General features: G+C 32.6%; 3 protein-coding genes across 9 annotated transcripts in view; 2 read left to right on the top strand and 1 right to left on the bottom strand.

The window, feature by feature from the left end:
- LOC123714054 (ATP-binding cassette sub-family G member 8) overlaps window positions 1–7,993 on the top strand; it is a 47,676-nt gene extending 39,683 nt beyond the window's left edge. The window contains exons 10-18 of the mRNA XM_045668125.1: window positions 292–483; window positions 1,481–1,750; window positions 2,264–2,381; window positions 3,322–3,502; window positions 4,053–4,176; window positions 4,399–4,563; window positions 5,339–5,459; window positions 5,937–6,220; window positions 6,557–7,993. Of these exons, the coding sequence (XP_045524081.1) occupies window positions 292–483; window positions 1,481–1,750; window positions 2,264–2,381; window positions 3,322–3,502; window positions 4,053–4,176; window positions 4,399–4,563; window positions 5,339–5,459; window positions 5,937–6,220; window positions 6,557–6,817 (1,716 nt within the window). The 3' untranslated portion in view covers window positions 6,818–7,993. The remainder of the gene's footprint in view (window positions 1–291; window positions 484–1,480; window positions 1,751–2,263; window positions 2,382–3,321; window positions 3,503–4,052; window positions 4,177–4,398; window positions 4,564–5,338; window positions 5,460–5,936; window positions 6,221–6,556) is intronic.
- An 11-nt stretch (window positions 7,994–8,004) lies between these two features.
- LOC123714055 (spermatogenesis associated 6-like protein) lies at window positions 8,005–14,973 on the bottom strand. Of its 3 annotated transcripts, none has more exons than XM_045668126.1 (7): window positions 14,736–14,973; window positions 14,351–14,534; window positions 13,759–13,928; window positions 12,684–12,844; window positions 11,368–11,499; window positions 10,329–10,460; window positions 8,005–8,311 (listed from the first exon to the last, which is right to left on the bottom strand). In XM_045668126.1, exons 1-7 carry the CDS (start codon window positions 14,796–14,798, stop codon window positions 8,122–8,124), a joined length of 1,032 nt encoding a protein of 343 aa, XP_045524082.1. In that variant the 5' UTR covers window positions 14,799–14,973; the 3' UTR covers window positions 8,005–8,121. The 3 variants fall into 3 exon arrangements, with proteins under 3 accessions (XP_045524082.1, XP_045524083.1, XP_045524084.1); XM_045668127.1 differs by having other exon boundaries at window positions 8,006–8,311; window positions 14,751–14,973; XM_045668128.1 differs by lacking the exon at window positions 10,329–10,460 and having other exon boundaries at window positions 8,007–8,311.
- A 131-nt stretch (window positions 14,974–15,104) lies between these two features.
- LOC123714743 (cystinosin homolog) overlaps window positions 15,105–21,538 on the top strand; it is a 40,359-nt gene continuing 33,925 nt past the window's right edge. Inside the window, exons 1-4 of one of the 5 annotated variants that reach the window (XR_006754356.1) lie at window positions 15,105–15,343; window positions 15,416–17,288; window positions 17,693–17,778; window positions 20,816–20,910. The gene's annotated coding sequence lies outside the window, so the exon portion shown is untranslated. Of the gene's footprint in view, window positions 15,344–15,415; window positions 17,289–17,687; window positions 17,779–20,815; window positions 20,911–21,538 lie in introns of those variants that run through there. The other 4 variants (XR_006754355.1, XR_006754354.1, XR_006754357.1 and 1 more) reach the window with 4 other exon arrangements.

The raw sequence follows: 21,538 nt of genomic DNA, 5'->3' as shown, positions 1-21,538 counted from the left end.
ATATATTAATTAATCGATTAACAGGATCATTTGAATATACACATACTATACATATAGAAAGTATTTATATTTCTGATAACTGAGTTTCCTTATCCATCTAATTATTTTCTTTCTAAAATTGTATTATTTAGTTTATAAAAACTATTTACAAGCTAGAACAGCTTTTAGAACCTAGTCATTTTGACTACAACTTTGCTTTTTATATACCTACAGCATAATATTTTGTTAAAATTTAAGAAAGCCATCAATATAAACTCACTAAGAATTCCTGTTATTTACAATAATTTTCAGAAACTAACGGGTGACATAGTCTTAAATGGTCAGCCGGTTGCGTCTTCAACCCTCCGCAAAATAGCAGCCTACGTCCGTAAAGACACGTCCCTATGTCCCTCTATGACTGTGGAACACACTCTACGGTTCCATGCCACCTTACGCACGCCTAGACATAACATGAACCAGGTCAAAATGGATGATCGAGATCGGGTATGTGATTTTAGGAGAGGCATTTTAGCAATATAGAAATCAAAAGTATGTCTACTTCTTGTAACTAAAAAAAATAGTTGCTTACATAATAAAAATAATATATATTTAAATAATAATGGAAGGGATTTGCTAAAGAACTAAAAAATTGACGGTTTGATAGCCAGTTATTAGTATTAAAAAGCTCAAACACTAGACTCTAGTTGGTTCTGGGTTGAAGGACCACAAAAAAATACCTAAAGATAACTTTTATTAATTATTAACTAAAACCTAGTTACCTCTATATGGTACCTACCAGAGAGAGAGAGAGAGAGAGAGAGTACGCTTGTACACGTCAACTAATGGTTAAGTTTGTACGTACAGTTAGTGAAACGTGTCTCTAAACGTCGTGGTTTAATAGTTTACAACTAAAGGTTTTTTTTTTTGATATCCGAGGTGGAAATGCATTTGCGCATCCCCTGCCCTCAAAGGTTGCAAGGGTATGTGGGACTCGACCCACGCCAAAGTCTCTGCTATTCAGAGACTGGGTGAATAATAACCACTAAAACCACCTTGAGTAGTTCCTTCAAAGCCGCGTTACAGAGGCTCCGGGACCTCAATGGCATGTTACACACAAAAACCTCCGGTGCAGTACACACTACATAAGAAGTAGGAGATGGGCTAATCTTCTCCTATTTACTCCCCGTCTTCTACCCGTAGGATTCGTCCTTAAGCACTCCCTCTCTTGTTCTGCTGTCTCTTTCTGTAGCATAACATGCTCACAGAAGAATACCACTGCATTCCATACCTCGTCACTGCAGACCATTTTTTGTACAACAACGCAAAGCAAGGTACCCACCACAAAACAAAGATTATGACGTAGCTGATACCACTACGGACAATCCTCCAACGTATGCTGTGCAGTGTTATTATTTGCGCCACACTCCAAGCAGCTCGGTGTTTGTTCCCGCCGCAATACTAAAGCACCTATAAAAAATATCTAGATAAAAATTTCTTTCAGATAAACCTTCTGATCGAAGAGCTCGGATTGGAGCAAGTAAGAGATACAAACGTATCACGTCTAACTCGTTCTGAAGTCCGTCGTCTGAATGTCGCTTGTCAGCTCTTACTAGACATGGCGATATTGATTTTGGACCAACCCACCAAGGAGATGGATATATTCGACACGTTCTTCCTCGTTGAATATTTAAGGAATTGGGCTAGTACCGGTCGTGTTGTTATTATGTCGTTGCACCCTCCAACGTATGAGATCTTCGCTATGTTGACTAAGGTACGTTTAACGTCTTTATTTGTTTAACCGTGTTAGCACGTTAGTTCAATTAACAAGGGTGTATGAACAAAGAACTCAATAATCAATTGAGAAAACTTTTATATTTATGGAGGTAAAAATTTATCTGAATCCAAAGACATGCATTTATTTATCAAATCAAATCGAAACTTATTTATTCATATGGATGCCAAAATTAATACAAACTTAGTTTGTTTCCGGCGTAGGTTTATACTGCTACATCATGAACCAGGATTAAAAATAATTATTTCAGGAAATCTATCTGTAACAAAACGAATTAGTAATATGTAGAATCAAAATCTTTCCATATACTGAATTGACATTCATCATTCATGACATTCATTCATTTGGTGCATTAAACAAAACCAAAACGTAGTTCCATCTCGCGCTAGGTATGCGTGGTTATTATGGTCGTTTGCTTTTTGTTTGCCATCTAGGCTAATTAACTATGAACATTATATTGATTATTATAATGATTCAATACATTTATTGTAGGTGGTGTTAATATCAGCTGGTCGCACGATGTTCAGCGGTTACAGAAGAGACATGTTGCCATATTTCGCCTCAATAGATTATCCTTGTCCTGCCTTCAAAAACCCCTCGGACTACTATCGTAAGTGTTCTTTTCCCGCTTTAAATTTTGATCTGTTTAGATAAAAGTGAGATTTTCACAAAATTCAATACATAATTATATGTTCAGTATAAGTATACTATGTATGTGTGGACTCTGTTTCCGCACTTAGACGCTCAATAGGTCCATTGTGCGTTATAAGTCTACTAAATAAAACTGATTTTTTCAACTGTTCTTTTATATGTTTCAAAATGTTCTCTGCATAAAATAAAATTAAAATACTCGAATAGGTCCAACCGTCTTTGAGTTTTGCGCTTACCAACATATTTTTTATTTATATGCTAAGGATAGATATGAATTAAGTAAAATAAGTGTAGTTGCCATTTACTAGGATTTACTAGTCATTGGACCATAATATACACAATACGTTATAAATGTCTAAATAGGTGATTTATGTCAATTAATGACACTGCAAAACTGTCTAAACATAAATTCCATACAAACATTGCATATACATTTTTATTTAATTCGCTTAAATGAAATATTTAACCTTGTTACGAATTTACGAATAATTTAATTGATACATTGTACGGAGTACCTGTAAGAATACCATGCACTCATTTTTAACTTTAAAATGATACACGCAAATTAGTTTAAAATTTATAATGATTTTTACTTTGCACATATATTTATTTTATAACAGCACAATACAACGTGTTTAATTTCGAATTATTGCAATGTAATCAGTAATATATTCCTATTAAATTTAACACTGACATGACTAAATTGCATTATCTATTATTCGTTTTCACATTTCACTCACTTCGCTGGCTCTGGAACCCATAATGAAAAATATTTAGAGTCCTTTTATTAATGTAAAATTGCGCTGCAAGTATTTAAAAAATCTACAAGATCTCTATGATTTCTTACCTTAATTAGTATTATGATCAAAATAATAATTATAACATACCAATCTGTTCAGTGGACCTCGTAACATTAGACGACCTATCAGCAGCCGCCATGCTGGAGTCATCAGGTCGAATTGAGGCTTTGGCTGGAGTATTTGCAGGCGCTCATTCCGCCCCAGAACCACCAGCCCCTGTTCCTCTACCAGCACCTGTCTCACGAGCCAATGTTGCCGTCCAAGCATTCGCTTTACTTGAGTAAGATTTTTATTTAATTATAAATAAAAAACCACACCATAAAAAATAGTATCAACAAAGAATACAATTAACCAACTACATATTTATCATTTATTACAATACATAATATAAGTAAAAACAAAAATAGTAGTTGCGTACAATATATACTTGCCAATAATAATAATAAATCATGATATTGTAATGAAAAAGTTTATCTTACTATAGTATAACTAAGATTTTAACCACGAATAATACTAGATAAAAGATTTCAGTCAAAAATAATTGAACCCTACAGTGCCAGTACTCAATCAAAATATTTTGTTACTTCAGTTCACTTTATTTTTTTAATAGCGATTTTTGTGTAAATCACAATTCCGCCCATGTTGCGTTCTAAGTCTAACACGGTGAGGATAGTTTTGATAAATTGAATTTAATGTAAGCAGAGTTACCTAAAACAAAGATGACGACACAATAAAAACAACACACACGGACATTATATGTATGTGTGTGTTGTTGTGCTGTACAAGAGGTTAACATATATACTGTAAGGTATTTTGTTACGTTATTTCAGAAAAACGATGTTATACACGCAAATGACAACGTTATCTAATGTCATAACTCGAGTGCTCATTGCCGCTGTCATGTCACTCATAATTGGCACTATCTTCTGGGATCTACCTTCCACAGATCCAAAGGTAAATAACATCTTACTATCTTATGTCGGACTTTCTACACATTTTATTTATTTTGTGAACTTTAAACTCTGGCTTTTTTCGCAAATTTTTTCTCTTAAGATATCTTTAGAATATTAAAAATAAAATAAATTCGTCAATTACTTAATTATAAATAATAAGCATAGTACATTATTATCATTCATTAAGCTAAGCTGTTTTCTTTAATATAAATAATTATTACAGCTCACCCAAAATGACCGCATAGGATTCCACTACACAACAATGTGTATAGCTGCGTGGCCAATACTTCTATGGATGAGTGCTAGGGAAGCAAGTTCTATACGACGCTATGTCGAACGAGATATCGCTGTTGGGCTGTATTCTAGGACCATGTTTATTTTGTTCGATGTGGGTATAAGAATGTTAAAATGTATTATTAAAAATGGCATATTTCAAGTATCTAGATAATATCTCTAAATAGTTTTATGGGTGCATTAAATTATATAATTAATTGACATGAAAACGTCTAATAAACGATGAACGCCGGCTGCACGCACGAAAAAGCATGATCATTGTCCTGTTGGGAGTGCATCTATCTCTCTTACACTGGCGTATGCGTCCGAGGATTCACTACTTCTTTGTATACATACAAAATAGTAATAATCCAATAATAACGATTCAATTTTATTCATAAAAGTATGGAATCATTTCATCAATGTTTTGTTATGACGTCACGTATAACTAACGTCCGTAAACCGACTTTACAGACAACCATTTTGTTATTTTCAACTTCATGCGTATAATTTTAATTTCATTGCGTTATTATTTATAACTTACAATATCCAAGAACAATGCCACATCACAATGACATCTTAAAAATTGGTGTCATTTGAATAATTTAGTTTAAATAGTGTTCCGCAATGTGGTGACCTTTTATATTGCATTGGTGAGGCTGTATGTAATATATAATTAGAATTAATGACATCAATTTTCTATTACACTCATATCCTATTATCGTTTTCTAGTAATATATATAGGTATGTCGAAAAATATCCTCTATTACTTGCGATTTTGACTTTTACTTTTTCGTATATTTTAATTGCATTTTTCTATTTTATATAAGGGTTAATAAGTAAAACGTTTATTTCATTTAACTTAAAATAATTGAAAATTTCGCTTTTAGCAATTCTTAGAGCTCTGGTCTGCGATACTGACATGGTTGGCGTATTTGGTGCCAAGCTACGCGATGTCAGGATTGTATGCGCAAGCGCCGGGCTCATTCGACGGGTTCTACAGTTATTTAGGTATTTCATTAACTAATTTATTATAATATTACATGCATTGATTTATTTTTCTATAGTAAACAATATTAATTTTAAAATGCAATTTTCCATATTAATACCAAACATTGTTTAAAAAAAATCTTTCTAAACGCGTACCAATTATACGTAGTCTGTAGCTTATTCATGTAAATAGATTTTTATTTTCTTGCTGTGAAAAAATCTGTCTGATTTTTTTTTGTAATGGTTATTTTATTAATGTTAAGAGCACAACTCGCAACAGTGAGTTCGTGGAGTTAAATCATTGAGAAAATTTTGCTTACATTTATCACTTGTACGCGGTGAAAGTAAGGCTAGAAATTGACAGAGGCACAGAAGGCTGACCAAATACTTGTCTATAAAATAAAAATAATCATAGAAACAAATACAATCTGAGGCTTGGACGCATTTAGGTTTGTAGCGCCACTGGACTATTATTATTACATAAAACATTAATTACAGGTTACACGGTCCTATATCTAATAAGCATACAAATGCTATGTCGTGCGTCAGTCTTCGTGATACCGATGGAGAAAACGGCTTCAATCATCTCCGGTTTCTGCCTGTTGCTGAGTACCCTCGCCTGTGGAGTTACCCTGCATGAGCAGGACCTGACGATGTTCACAAAATGGCTGGAATACGTGTCTCCAGCGAAATGGGTGCTACCAGAAATTCTGAGGAGGGAGCTGAGCGAAACAGCTTTGAGAAGTAGCATCAGCAAGGATCTTAGGTGTAATAATAAACAGGTAAGTTAATAAAATATTAATATTTTTTATGTTCATAAGAACACTGTTTTGTCCACAAAATTTTAGGCAACTAAGTCCTCAATAACAGTTCAGTAGTTTTAAAGAAAATCCACGCCTTTTTAAAGGGTTTAATGAAAATATAGTTTAGTAGTGTTGACCCAGTTTCTGCAGACGCATCTTTGGTCCGTTGTGCGAATAGTCACAGGCTTCACGGAGCGACCTTACTGCTCCGACAATTATTTTGTAGGGACTATGTTTAATATACGTATTTCTTGACTTTTCAGTTGACGCGTATTTAGTAAAAAGGATCCGTTGTAACGTAAAAATTGTTTTCAGAAACAACGTCTCGACATAGTTGTTTATTCTCCGCCCTGTCCACCCCCAAATGGCACTCAAGTACTGGCAAACTATGGTTACTTGCGGACAGATCGACTATGGGAGGAGACAGAAGACAGTTTTCTCATATCATTAGCAATTTTCTATGCGGTATTCGCTCTAGTCGCTATTATTGCATTTGTTTTTGATTGCACTAAATATGCGAAGTCTAAAGATAGATCTTCGTTGAAAGGTCACAAAGTAACAGTCAACACACCTTGAATAATAAAATGTCAAATGTCATAAATAATTTTTTAAATTCGGTTTGTCAGAAGCGGAAGAGATGATTTTTGGTTTAATATAATTAAATTAAATTTATAATTCGACAGATACATTATTGTTATTAAATTTACCTAATTGGAATTTAATTTATAAAATAACAGTAAATTATATGAAACGATTCCAAAATTTCGATTATTATAAATTTGTCATATGCCAAATTGAATGTGTATAACTGTAAAGTCAAACGGAAGTTCTGAAATTTTGGAACCAAACCTTTGTTACATCTGTATTAGATAATAATTCGGTCTAATTACTTACCGATTTTTGGTAGAATTTTAAATGATTAAAAAATGGTTGTAAGATGGTGCCCGTTGTTAATGGTGCTTTTTGGTTCTATGAAGTACTTTTATTTTCTTTTATTTTTATTAAATTTGTACCAAACGTAGGTCTACTTTAAATATTTTAAGTGTTTAATCTAAAATCGTCTCATTATACTTAGAGTTAAAATATAAAATTTGCTATGTGAAAGGGACATTTATACATTTTACCAATGAAAGCAAAGGCCGTTCCCAAAGCGATGTTTATGGTTCTACAACAATTTTAATGAATTAAATTTTACGTCAATGACTTCTTAGCTGTATTCGCACTTCAAAATATACGCTTCATACTGTGTGTCTAAAAGTTTTGTGTCGTAAATATATGGAAATCGACTTCTCAACAGCCCTACTAACTTCTAATATATAAACAATGGTCTTTCAAAACCGTACCGCTTATATCGCAAATTGGTATGACGTGGTTCGAAAGCTATTGAAAGATACATAGTATATAGGCTTACTGGTATAACCTTTTATTATAATTTAGTGATTTTAGCGTGATCTATGTACAAATATTAGCAAATGCGAAGGCTGAAATTTGTCTTCCGTCCATATCTACTTAAATTTTAATTAAATTAAGTGTATAAAATTGTATATTTTATTTGTATTATTAGCATTGTGTTGGTAAAAATTTTCACTGCCGTTTCAATGCTTTATTCTTTATAAACATCTCTCAGTTATGGTTACTTATATTTTAGAGAGATTCGTTTATAAGGGAGTAATGTATTAATAATAAAAGCCATAATGTAGAAAAAATAATTTTACGTTACCCATTCGAATTTGTATGAAATAAAAAAAAATATTATTCGTGCGTATTTATTTGTAACAAAAAATATATAAATTAAAAAATTATGTACATGATTAAAACAGTCTTTATAACTTAAATTTGGTATTACTATAATTTTGAATAAATAAATAAATTTGTATAAATTAAATTTCAGTGTGAAACAATTCATGATATCGTTTACAAATCTCGCAAAGGCAAGGCGACATTTTATAATTATATTTATTTTTCTCTGAATTGCACAGTTTGCCGTAGTCTATATATTGAGATTCTAGTAATAATTTCTGGATTCGATCTTCCCTTGGTAGAGTTCCCAAGTCAGACTCCATGGATGTGCTAGAAAATACAGAAATTAATATAAGATTAAATCGTTTTTTTATATTAAATTGAACTTTTTCATGGATAAAAAGGAAGAATAAACAAGAAGGGAAGAATAAAGCTATTCTGTAAGTCCAAATTATTTTGTAAATTTATATTCTTTTCCCCCCTTTTTTTTACCTGATGTTAAGTGTTACACTTACATTGTTTGAAGGCTCGCAAGTGCGTTGCCGGCCTTTTAAGAGTTGGTACGCTCTTTTCTTGAAGGACCCTAAGCCGAATAACTGGTTCCACATATTGGTGGTGCGCGGCAAAACTGCCTTCAGAAACGCTCAGTTGTGGAACGACGGACGTCGAAGTGATACAGATGGTATTTTGTATTCTGTCTTAACGTCCGATGATGAAACTCAGCTGCGGGTAATTACTCCGAACAAATTTTCTGAACCACTTCAAATTGGGTTCTTTTAAGCAAAGCATGTTGCAGCTCTTAAATCTCCATAAGCTGATGTTGAAGATAAATAAAGAATTAATTAAAAATATTTGCTTTTTTATATAAACCCTTCGTTGCATACATTAATATAATTACATAAAATGAGGACAATTTGCGGCCTTATCGCTTTCGAGCGATCTCTTCCAGATAACCACTGTGAGAGAAAAAAATTATATGGTAAGCATGAAGTGTAAAAATACATAAGAGTCAAGACAAAACTAATGGAACAAAACAAAGTCATTAAGATATATATATATATATATATATATATATATATATATATACACAATGATCAGGACAATATAAAAAAACATATAGACACAACATATAGACAACATAGACACATGAAAGTGCATCTGATAATTTTAGATCAGTTTTAGATCAGCGTCACATCAGTTAGTACTAAAGTTAGGGATACGATGTTGATAGACTGTATTAATACAAAGACTGTGTAACGATTATTAGTTCTCTCGGAGTCTCTTGAACTCCAGTGTTCAATCATAGACACGCATATAAATTATACTTTTGACCACTAGTAAGTCACACGTCATAATTTCATCGTGTATTATAACGGGCCTGCTAAAGGTTTATTACAAAGTATACTAACAGGATGATAATTATTTCAAAGAATTTTGGGTAACATAGAAAAGTCTGACGTTCCTTAAGGAGTTCCTTTTTTACACACCACAACAACCAAGGTATAAAAAAATCTATAATGACGTTCTAGAAAAATCAAGAAGACAAGAGATGTATTAGAATCGTATCTCAGTAAAAGCATAACGAAGAAGGGACGTAAACAATGGATTGATGGTCTGCCGAAGAGATAGAGCCCTATCAGGTCAACCTGACCATCAAACTAGTTGCTAAAAAAGTTATCAATTGTTTTCCCTTGAAAGAAAACAATTTTTTAACCTAATTAAAGCTATTTGTATTATTATAAACCTATAATTATTTATTTCGCATAATTTTAAATTTTAATTTTTCCGACGTTTCGCATGCTTCGTAGCGTGCGTGGTCACGGTGACAAGACAAAAGGTGTTGAATGTCAAAAGTGTCACAGCTGTAGAGAAAGTTGTGTTATCTGTATTTATTTGCCCGGAGTTGGTATCGACTAAAAGATGACGGGTTTTTGTAGAAATGACTCACGGTGTCCTCTTTATTTGTTTTTACTTACCAATTATATATTAATTTGTAAGCAACGATCAGAGAATAAAGTATTTACGTATTTGTCTGGCACCTAAAATATACGTGGTATGGTAATAAATACCTGTGTAAATAAATAGCGTTCGTGTGTGTGTGTATGTGTGAATTAGATTCTACAGCTATTGGTACAATTCTAAATCTATATTAATCTATACCACTACACATATATATTACTATTGTATTATAGAGAAAGATTTCTTTTTTTTGTACGATAAGGAATGTCTAAAACTACCAACTGGGCCGATTTCAAAAATAATTTCATCAGAATGCTACATTATTGTAACCTACACATATTTAGAAAATAAAGTAATTATAAACCTATCTAAGATAGGTTTAATTTACCGTAAAACATCTGTATTCCGTGAGTTATTCGCGCCCCATACAACATCGCTCGTGTCAACATTATACACGTTGTACTGACGACGAGGCCGCCTATTTTGGCAAACGGAGATACGGGATTTGCTTGTCAAGGGACTGAATCAATGTAAATACTATTAGTATTAATTTTAATTGATATTATAGGTAATTATCATAATAACAAGCTTAATTTTAAAGACGGTTTATTTTTTTTAAAGGATTTTTTTAAATTTAGAATACGACAGCAGAGTCTTCAACTAAGCTATTATTTTTTATTCCAAACCGATTGGGATAATTCGTAGTAATTATATGGAAAAAAAAAATACAATAAAAACTGAATTTAATTTAAGATGATTAATGACCGTTCATAAATAAAATATAATAAACATTTATAAATATTAAAAATACTAAAGCTTAAGAAAATATTGTTTTTCTTGGATAAACAGCGGGCAAAACGGGTGTGAGGCTCATCTGAGTGATAAGTACTTAGGACACAATGACAGGAAGCTTGCGAGTACATTGCAGGCCTTTTATTTGGTCTTAGCCTCAGATTTCTGAATATCGTGACCTTTTTTTTCTTAATAGGCAAGTAGATTCTGTGATATAAATAATAATAATCAATGGCACTACAACCGTTTTAGGTCTGAGCCTCAGATTTCTGTAACTGTTTCATGATCATTTGTCAATTGAATAGGCAAGTAGGTCGTCTTTTTGGGTCTAAGGCAAGCCGGTTTCCTCACGATGTTTTCCTTCACCGTTTGAGCTAATGTTAAATTCGCACATAGAAAGAAAATCCATTGGTGCACAGCCGGGGATCGAACCTACGACCTCAGGGGTGAGAGTCGTACACTGGAGCCTCTAGGCCAACACTACTCTACTTCTGTGATATACATAATGTTTTAGAATATAGAGAGTACATTGGTGCACAGCCGTGATTCAAGCGTACGACAAAAGGATTTAAATGCGTACACGCAAGCCACTAGGACAGCACTACTCAAAATTAAATAAATTATATAGTACTCACTTGGGGCACCGACACGACGCATGCGCAGCCGGTTCCGCAACAAGGCTACAACAGGACCTAGAGCCCTCAGAGCGCGTTCGAGACCTCGATCTAGATCTTGATGGCATACGTCTAGCCTGATTACATTTGGTCCTGGAGTGTACAGACGAATAAATTTCAGATAAAAATCGCTAATCAGATTACATATCATTATTATGGTCCAATAAGGTATTATCAATCTTCTGTTTTTAGCAGCCGGTTATAATAGAGCAAAGATCTCCAGCACATGCATTTTGCATCAAGACGGCAGCAGTTTTCAATTTCAATTTAATGCTACAATATTTTAATGAGTGGATTTTTTTTATATATATGCAACTCGGAATCATTCTCTTGATTGTAACATAGCATTAGCATACAAAAGAAATAGTCAAATTTAGGCCATGACCTGATAGTAACATTTAAAGAAATCATTCCTGAAGTCCATTACCGAGTTAAAATTATGAGTGTAGCGACACCTACAATCTGCCCTTACAAATCACTGCTATGACGTCATATCCTGAAACGCGCTGAAGTAGTACCGGCCGCTAAGAATATATACGACTTCTCGACCTTAGACACAGAGCCTTCGGGCTTAGTGGTAAAAGGTTGGAGGAACTACCATCCTTATTCCACATATATTTATTTGAGATTAATAATAGTGTTCTAGGTGCCATTCGAGCTAGGTTAGTATTAAGTAAGCAGATTTACAGCAATTTATCATCCCCCCCCCCCCATAATAACATATTAAGTTTTTGTAAGTATCTCGAAAATACATTTCGTAGTGCGTAAAAAAGTAAATAATTACTGTTGACGGTACCCCCAAACAAGAAAATCGACTTACAGTGCTTACGTAATACTTAAATTATGAAATAAATTTATATGACAGGGTTTTTTTTTTAAATTTTTTAATCTATTAACAACAAATGTATATATTTCAAATAACTTTATTATATTACAGTGTTGCTACACCCCTATTACTTTTTTTTATAAACGCGTTCCGTAACTAAGTTTTGTTTAAGACGATTTATGGATTTAAACCATGCCAGCTTCGTCTCGCTATTTAAGCTCAGTATGAACAAGTGTTAATTTCGCAGATAAGATAAGTTCATTGATGAACATCTGAGATTCGAACTCACTCTTGAAGGATATGTTTTAGAAACCAAACTTACTGATCCACACATCTAAAATGTACTGGATTTTGACATACCATAGTTGGAACTAAGTCTGAATCTCACTCTTAGGGTTGAAAGTCACACCTTTAAACCACTAGGCCAACACATAGATTATAAACAACATACCTATGATATTGTGCAGAATGACAGACTTGTTTCTGCCTTGCTTCTGTATCTGTAGGACCACAATGACAAGCCTTCACTTTGTTGTTCATTCCGCAGCCTTGACTCCATATTTCATCTATTCTCACCTTTGTAGCTATCTCAATTTTAGGTGAAAGAATTCCCTGAAACGATGTATATTAAATTGATAAGTAATTCAATGAAATGTCACGAAAAAATTGTTTTTTTAGGTTGCAACATTATCAGTAGTATTGAGTTTTTAGTGTATTACCCATGTCTAAGAATAAAATTCTTTATTTTGAAATTAATGCGTATAGGACACGCTTGTACTCCGGTGCACCTAGCCAAAATTAAAGACAGTTCTCTCTGTGAGTGTGGTATGGACGAAGGCTCGCCAGACCATATTTTTTAAAACTGTTCTTTAATTAATGACTTGTTATTTGACCATCTTTCTCCAAATTCCCTCGTAAATGTAACCTTAACTTCCTACTTTCCCTCCTATCCAGCTTTGTAGTCAAAATTTTAGGGAAATTTATTTCTGTTAATAAGTTAAAATTATAATTTATAAGATTCTCCCCTCCATACCTTATAGTATAGATGTTAACCTCTTTTACATATTATTATATATCTGTGTGTGTTGTCTATATTGTGTCGTCACCTTTGTTTTAGGTAACTTTGCTTAGATCAAATTCAATTTACCAAAACTATCCTCACCATGTTAAGTCTAGAACGCGACATTGGCGGAATTGTGATTTACACAGAAGTCGCAGTTAAAAAAATAAAGTGAAGTAAAGTATTAGCACACTTCTAGATCTTAGCAGCACAGTTGACAAAGTGTTTAACTTAAATAAATGTATAGCCTATATAATTAATTGCATTTTACTCTTGTAAAAAAATATCTTGTACAGTCAAAATTAATAAAAGGTTTGGATAAAATTATATTTAAAAAGAATAAAGAGGTCATTAAGATTCTAATGTTTCTAAATCATTGTGTGCCATATTAGGAAGGAACAAATTAATTTTTTTTTTGTTTACTATGATCATGTTCGTATGATAAATATATATTTTTAATATTTACAGGAAAATCCTTAGACCTGCGCATAAGCAGGTCAACTCCATCTGTAGAACACACATTTGGTGGGAATAGAACATCATTTAAGGAGCCTAGATACTGGGCCAAGATTACGCACTCGCCACTTGAGCAATCTTCACACCACTGTACTAATTCACAATATATTGTTTCATCCTCTGAAAAATTTTAAGGAAAGTAGTGTAAATAACTGAAATAAAACCTACACATATATTAAATGGTTATATTAGAGTATTGTACCAAATCTACCCTACCCTATCTATGCCTACCTGCATAGGGATAATTATTATTTTACTAAGTCCCTTAGAATTTTAAAATATAGTCCTCAAGAGCAACAGAGATTGCAGTGCTGAGTTTTAGTACTGAAAAATCTAAAGATTACAACAGCCTTATGGATATTCAAAGAACAATTGAAAACAAAAACATAAGGATTGCTGTTGCTATTTCTATTAGAAATTACAGAATACCAGTGCTAGTTAAATTTCATAAGTCAGTGCATCTGTGATGTACATAAAAGAGTTTAAGTCAACATTTATCAGAACCAGTCTAGTAGATATTGTTGAAAACTTCTCCCACTTACTTAGTAGACAGCAAATATTACTTAAAGCACAACTCTCTTGAAATCTTTTGCGAAAGTAAAATACATCCCTGAACATAAGAGGAAACATTGGGGGTAAAAGGCAAGTTTGATAACTTGTTCCCAATGCAAATACTGTAAGAGAAACACGGCCATCTTGACACAACCATACTCCGGGGCAAGAAACCTGCAATTATATGTTAACCATAATAGTAATGACATGATATGGTAATGGTAGCAAGGAAACCTTAGCTAAGTTTCAATAAATGAAATGAAAACATGGAACAATATGTTTACTCAAAAAATATAATTTATACTCCTTTTAGATAAATTGCATACCACATCGTTATATCTTAATATTCTTTTTAATTGTAGAGTTATTACTTACAGATATTAAATTTACCTTTTGAATATCTATTTCAATCGTCAACTCAATAACTTTCGGCATCATTCGGTGGCATATCGATGATATAGAGTTGGCTTATTCTAGTACATACATTACACAAGAATAACGTAATAATTGAGAAGAACATAACAAAATAAATTAAAACATATGCTTTAGTTTGGATTGTAAATACAAAATTTTAATTTTTTGATTAGAAACGTTGTTATTTACATATTTTGGCAATTTGCTACCCCTGGAACCACAGAAAACGTTTGGTAGGTTTTAAGCTGATTAAACTGTGAAACGTCAAGTGACACGGTTATTCATCTGATTTTAATATATGTTTATTGCGAGATTCGAATTTTTTCCAAATTCAAATACCTGTGTTCAGTAAAATAAGGTGGCTAGAAAGTTATTTTGAACTATACGACTTTAGGAAAACTAGCTATTCGTTAATCAACGAGGATATTATACTATCGTTAATATATAAACTATTTGTAGTTTGTATGAAACAATATTTTCGGACAATGGTTATTCCGTCTGTTGTTCATTGGTTTCGGTTAGACCTTAGAATACACGATAACCTTGCACTTAGAAATGCAATTAATGAGGTACACTATTAAACTTATATTCATAATGTCGTAATATAAAAATAGTCGCAATATACTTTAAACTCTTTTCAGGCCGAGAACCGAAATCATATTTTGAGACCAGTATATGTTATAGACCCTGAGATAAAAAATCGCATAGGCAAAAATAGACTCAGGTTTCTCATTCAAAGTTTACAAAACCTCGACACAAATTTGCGGAAACTAAACACACGTCTTTATATTATTAATGGTATGGCAACAGTATGTTTACCAAAAGTCTTTAAAAATTGGAATGTGAAATATTTAAGTGTACAAGTTGATATTGATCCTGAATATGTTGTGCAAGATGAAGTAATTGAAAAGTTTTGTGAAGAAAATGATATTTTTGTGGTAAAACGTGTTCAACATACAGTATATGATGTTCAAAGTATTTTAAAGAAAAATAATGGTAGTATACCATTAACATACCAAAAGTTTTTATCTTTAGTTAAGGATCAACAAGTTAAAGAATGTATTGAGTTAAATAAGATATTATCTGATTGCTGTAAGCCTCAAGATATAGAATCTAAGGATTATGACATTCCATCATTGGAAGAGTTGGGTATCGAAGAATCTTGTCTTTTTGAATGTAAGTACCAAGGCGGAGAAACAGAAGCATTAAATAGGCTCAATATGTACATGGCTAAAAAGCAGTGGGTATGTGCTTTTGAAAAGCCAAATACATCACCAAATAGTTTAGAACCAAGCACTACTGTTTTAAGTCCCTATATAAGCCATGGCTGTTTGTCAGCCAAACTTTTCTATCACAAACTTAAACAGGTAGAGTGTGGAAATAGGCATAGCGAACCACCTGTATCACTTATGGGCCAATTGATGTGGAGAGAGTTCTATTATACAGCTGGGACTGGCACTAAAAACTTTGATAGGATGGTTGGAAATTCTGTGTGTACCCAAATACCATGGAAGAAAAATGATGCTTATCTGCAAGCATGGGCTGAAGGGAAAACTGGATATCCTTTTGTAGATGCTATCATGCGTCAATTAAGACAAGAGGGTTGGATACATCATTTGGCACGACACATGGTTGCTTGCTTTTTAACACGTGGGGATCTCTGGGTATCGTGGGAAGATGGAGCAAAAGTTTTTGAAGACCTACTACTTGATTATGATTGGTCTTTAAATGCGGGTAACTGGATGTGGTTATCAGCCTCTGCATTCTTTTACAAGTATTTCAGAGTATACAGTCCTGTTGCATTTGGAAAGAAAACTGATAAGGAGGGTCTGTTTATTCGAAAATATGTTCCCGAGTTGAAAAAGTACCCTACTGAATATATTTATGAACCATGGAAGGCAACTAAGTCAGTGCAAACAGCTGCTGGTTGTATAATTGGTGTAGATTACCCTAAGCGAATAGTTGACCATGACAAAATTCATAAAGAAAATATGCAAAAAATGTCAGCAGCTTATAAACTTAACAAGGAAAAGAAATCTCTTAAAAGACCCAGATCTGACTAAGTTTATAAGTTCAGTGTTATACAGAGGCGTCACAACTCACAAGTCGTTAATTTTCATACAGATTTATTTTATGCAATAGAAAAATAAACGGATGTATTTCTAATAATAATAATAATTTTTTCTAGTCTGTACAAAAAATGAAACTGAATTGACAAACACAGACTTTCAATTACTATTGTAGTAATAGAGTACAGATACTTCATGTCAAGTTACCATCGGTTAAAAGTAAAAACCATTTGTTTTGGTTATGATTTTATTTCAATATTATCATTTCATCATAAGAAAATAAATTCTCTTATTTCAAGGAGTTATATTCGTTGAATACAAGTTTGCATGATGTTATTATAACACCGCAATGCTTTAACCATGAACTGTAGGCAAACAAAAGTGAAAATGTGGGCGTTGCGAAATTATCTAAAATTATAAACATAATATATTGTTATCTTAAAAGGTAAGCATTTTTAACTTCTTCCACTTTCATTTTAATTAAATTTATTTTTGGGATTCAAAGACTTCATACTTTGTGGCCTTACCCTAAAACTATTTAAAGTGAAAACGCCGAAAAATATGCAATATTAATTATATCACTAATTTATATGTACCTATGATAAAGTTTATTTATCATTTTAACTGAGTGAAGTTTGCAATCAGGTTGCAATGTCACCAATGTTTTAATTTATTTACACATTTTTTTTTAAATTTAAATACTGAGTACCTATTCAAGATGTTAATTTATTAACTACTTGCCACTTAAGATAAGTACATGGCGTATGACCTATTATATAAAGTCCTTTATGTGTAGGTGCATCTACATTCCTATGTTCTTTTCATTGATAATTTGTTTTTGTAGTATAGGTGATCTGCCTTCAATACTTGACATACATTGATGTGGATGCACCACTCTAGGAATATAGGAATATTTGAATCTATAATCATAGTAGGTTAGTGAGTTCAGTGCCTATTGTATGTAATTATGTTGCTATGAATATTTAACGAATATAGTAAACTGCTTACTAACTTGTATTTGGTTCAATATTGCATTGGGTCATCAGCACTTGTTTAACCTCATAATATACTCTATTAGTCATAGCAATAAATGTAATTTTAAAACTCATATATAAATAATTGCAGCTGATTTATGTCTACAAAAAAAAGGTATACTATTGTATACCTTTGTATACTATAGTATAGGTATATTATTGTCTACCTCCATCACACTGAAACAACAAAATTATGTAATGTTGCTTTTGTAATATAAGCTAAATTGGAATAATGTTTTCCACAAACAAATTGTTGCAGTTAGTTCATCAGACTTTGGTAAAACAATATGCTTTTCCCAGAAAATACACTATTTTGAAAATTCAATAGTCAAACAAAATAAAAAATATACATAATAAAAAGTAAAAAAAATTGAGAGCTTTTTAGTATTTGAAATGCATAAATTACATGTATACAAACAAATATATATCAACTAATAAAACAAGCCTGATATATTGACCCAAATACTCCGATCTATCTTCAATAAACTAATCTCAATAAAGGTTAATTTAGTAATTTAGATCCATTCATATAATCTACATTGAGGCAAGTATATTTTCTAATTCTTAATATAAACAACCTGTACTTTAAAAGAAGGAAAAATGCAATAGGAAGATACCTGGACATACAGCCAACAAGGAGACATTTGTCAAATACTATTTTGACACGGAGACAAGAAATGTATTTAATAGAGCACTGTAAAACTGAACATGGAAGAAGGAAAGGTCAATGCCTTTGTAAGCATTGAAACTATTATTTTTAGAAAAGATATTACACATGCGTATGAATGATTACATAGCTTCAATAAATTTCTTATACAAATATCAATAAAGATTCCGACCTAAATCAAATACCTTACCTGCTACAATAGACCTAACTACTAAAATTAAACTTAAAATTTAGAAAAAAATAGCATTAGGCATATTTGTTGATCTCAAAAAAGCCTTTGATACCATTTCTAATGAACTCTTAAAAAAACTTGTAACAGGAACAGCATTAAAAGTATTTAGCTCTTACCTTGAGAACCGCCAGCAAGTAGTCAAGACCGTTTATCAGTGATGCTACTCCAATTAATTGTGGTGTGCCGCAAGGATCTATACAAGGGCCACTTTTATATTAGCAACTTAGGGCTAAACGGTGATGTTACGCTAAATAATAAAAAATAAGAAAGTATATGATTTTGTACCAATAATGGATGCAATATCATTTGAGCAGATAGTCAAAAATTGGTATTGGATTGGATAGTCTTAAACGACGTTGAAGCCTCACATTGACATTATTAAGTCCAAGCTATCTTCTATACTTGGAGTGCTGCCTGGTGGTGTGCGTTGCTTCCCAAAATCAATCCGATTCATAATATATAATATTATGGTAAAGCCACATATAGACTACTTAATCGAACTATGGGACACTGCAGCGCCTGTCAATCGTCATGAAATACAAAATAAATTATTGAAGACGTAATTCTATTACGATTATTTGACTCGCAACTGAAAAACCATACAGAGATACCAAATTTATGAGTTTAAACCAGACATACGTTTACAATACCTCAATTTTAATATACAAAATTATTAGTAAATTGATTCATTCATAAATCTATCCTTTACACAAAAATCAGATACAAAATATTCATGAAGAAATATTGATAAATTATGTGTATTACAAAACATCAGGCTCTTCTGGCATTTATTTATTTACATCTGTGAACCAGAGTCTAAGAAATTATTTTTATTTGATAGTCACATAATGCACGTTGTAAATAATATTGTACATATTGTTAGAAACTAATATTTTTATTTTATATAGATTATTTTCAAATTATTTCATAACACATGTAAATAACTCTAAATTTTCTCGCCAAGTGAATGTAATTCTTTGAGAATTAAAGTATCTTTAAACCGAATTATGCAGATTTAAAAATCTGTAAAGAAAATTATTAAAGACATCTAATGAAAATTTAAACTGCAACAATGTGCTTTCGTTATAATTAATTTGTTAGTTATAATTTACTTTTGAGATATTTTGAATTTTGTGGCAGTTCTAATAAGATTCCTTAATCATAGTCTTCTATTATCTGTACTGTGTAGAACTGGATCATTCTCTTATCGGCATATAACTTTCTAACTGAATCCCTTGAAATTATGATAGGGACAAACTGTATGGAATTGTACAAATCTCTTTAACAAGTACAATTGTCCAATTGCCTATATTCTCTAAAGTATGAGTTAATGGGATAACAGGCTACTTCGCCAATAACTTCCTCCGGTGATTTTGAAACTAGATTGAAGATATATAGAAAGCAATTTTAGGCTTGTCTTTGTACTTAGCTGATAGAAAAGAGTAAATCATGTAGTGAACTCTACTCTTTTATTTTATAGTATAAGGTTTATGTTCTAATTTAAGTCTCTAACGCTGGCAAAAATGCTGTGTCACATAGATTTATTTATTAAAGAAAAGTTCTTTGATCGGATTAATACCTGCAGCTGAGATCCATCCAGAAGATCCACAAGCCAGAATACTTCCTCAACTGAGCGTTTTTTAAAGCAGATTTTGCCTCGAACCACCACCATGTGGAACTAGCTGCTCACTGAAGTATTTTGAGCTAGTTCGACGTAGGGTCCTTTTACAAAAGAGCGTACCAATTCTTAGGAAGCCAGCAACGCATTTGCGTGCCTTTTGGAAATGTGAGTGTCGATGGCCGGTATCACATAACATCAGGTTAGCCTCCGTCTAACCCCTGTTATACAAAAAAATACTTGATATTCTAATCAGACTAAGAAAATCCATATGGGGCTCGTCTATGCAGTGGTTCGCTTTATTCTTTTATATTTCTGCCATGGTCTTTTTAAATCTGTACCCTAGACTAGTCCTAGACTCATCCATTCAGTGTACATGACATCATGTACGTGATGACATGTGTTATGATTTTTGTTTCAGGGCTGAGAATGTCGATGCGAGACGTGGTGCGATGAGATTGGGACCGCTACCATGTGATATTAAAAACATTTAATTATCGTGAACCTGTGAATCTGGTACGTGTCCAATTAGTATACAAAATTTGATGTGTATGATTTATGTACACATAAAGTGCCTTCCGTGAATTTTGCCCGTCACGGTGATCTTTAAGGCTGTCGGAAGAAATATAAATGAAATTATATTATACATATGGCAACAATTTTTTTCTTTAGATTAGTTTGCTTATTAACACTTTTTACACACCAAAAGGGAGCAACGGTTGGTAGGTTAGGGTAGGTTTTGTAATGTTCTTCCCTTGAATGGAATGCCCTGTCGAACCCCGCGGACAATAATAGGGGATTGTGGAGGGACGAGGTGTTCTTAGTGAGTAGGGCCTCCGACAGTCCCCACATCAAGCCTGACATCCATGGCGCGGACAGTCAGACCATTTTTACCTCGTTTAAAAAAGATTAGTTACATAAAGATTTTTTTTAATACGTGAGTCTTTTCTAAGACATAATGGAACACCATGGACATCCCGATCTAGCCTTACTTGAGACTAATAAGTAATTTTAGTCTTACCAAATTTACTAAAAAGGATTTTTATATTTAACATGTCTAAGTGTCTCTTATAACAACTTACAGTCTCTATTAATACACTCTGTTCGTGTGTTGTATTTTCTAGAAATTTACATATAAAAAAGT

The sequence above is a fragment of the Pieris brassicae genome, chromosome 9 (assembly GCF_905147105.1).
Source record: "Pieris brassicae chromosome 9, ilPieBrab1.1, whole genome shotgun sequence".
NCBI classification, from domain to species: domain Eukaryota; kingdom Metazoa; phylum Arthropoda; class Insecta; order Lepidoptera; family Pieridae; genus Pieris; species Pieris brassicae.
Note: the sequence above shows the minus strand (reverse complement) of the source record. Positions and strands in the feature narration are given on the sequence as shown.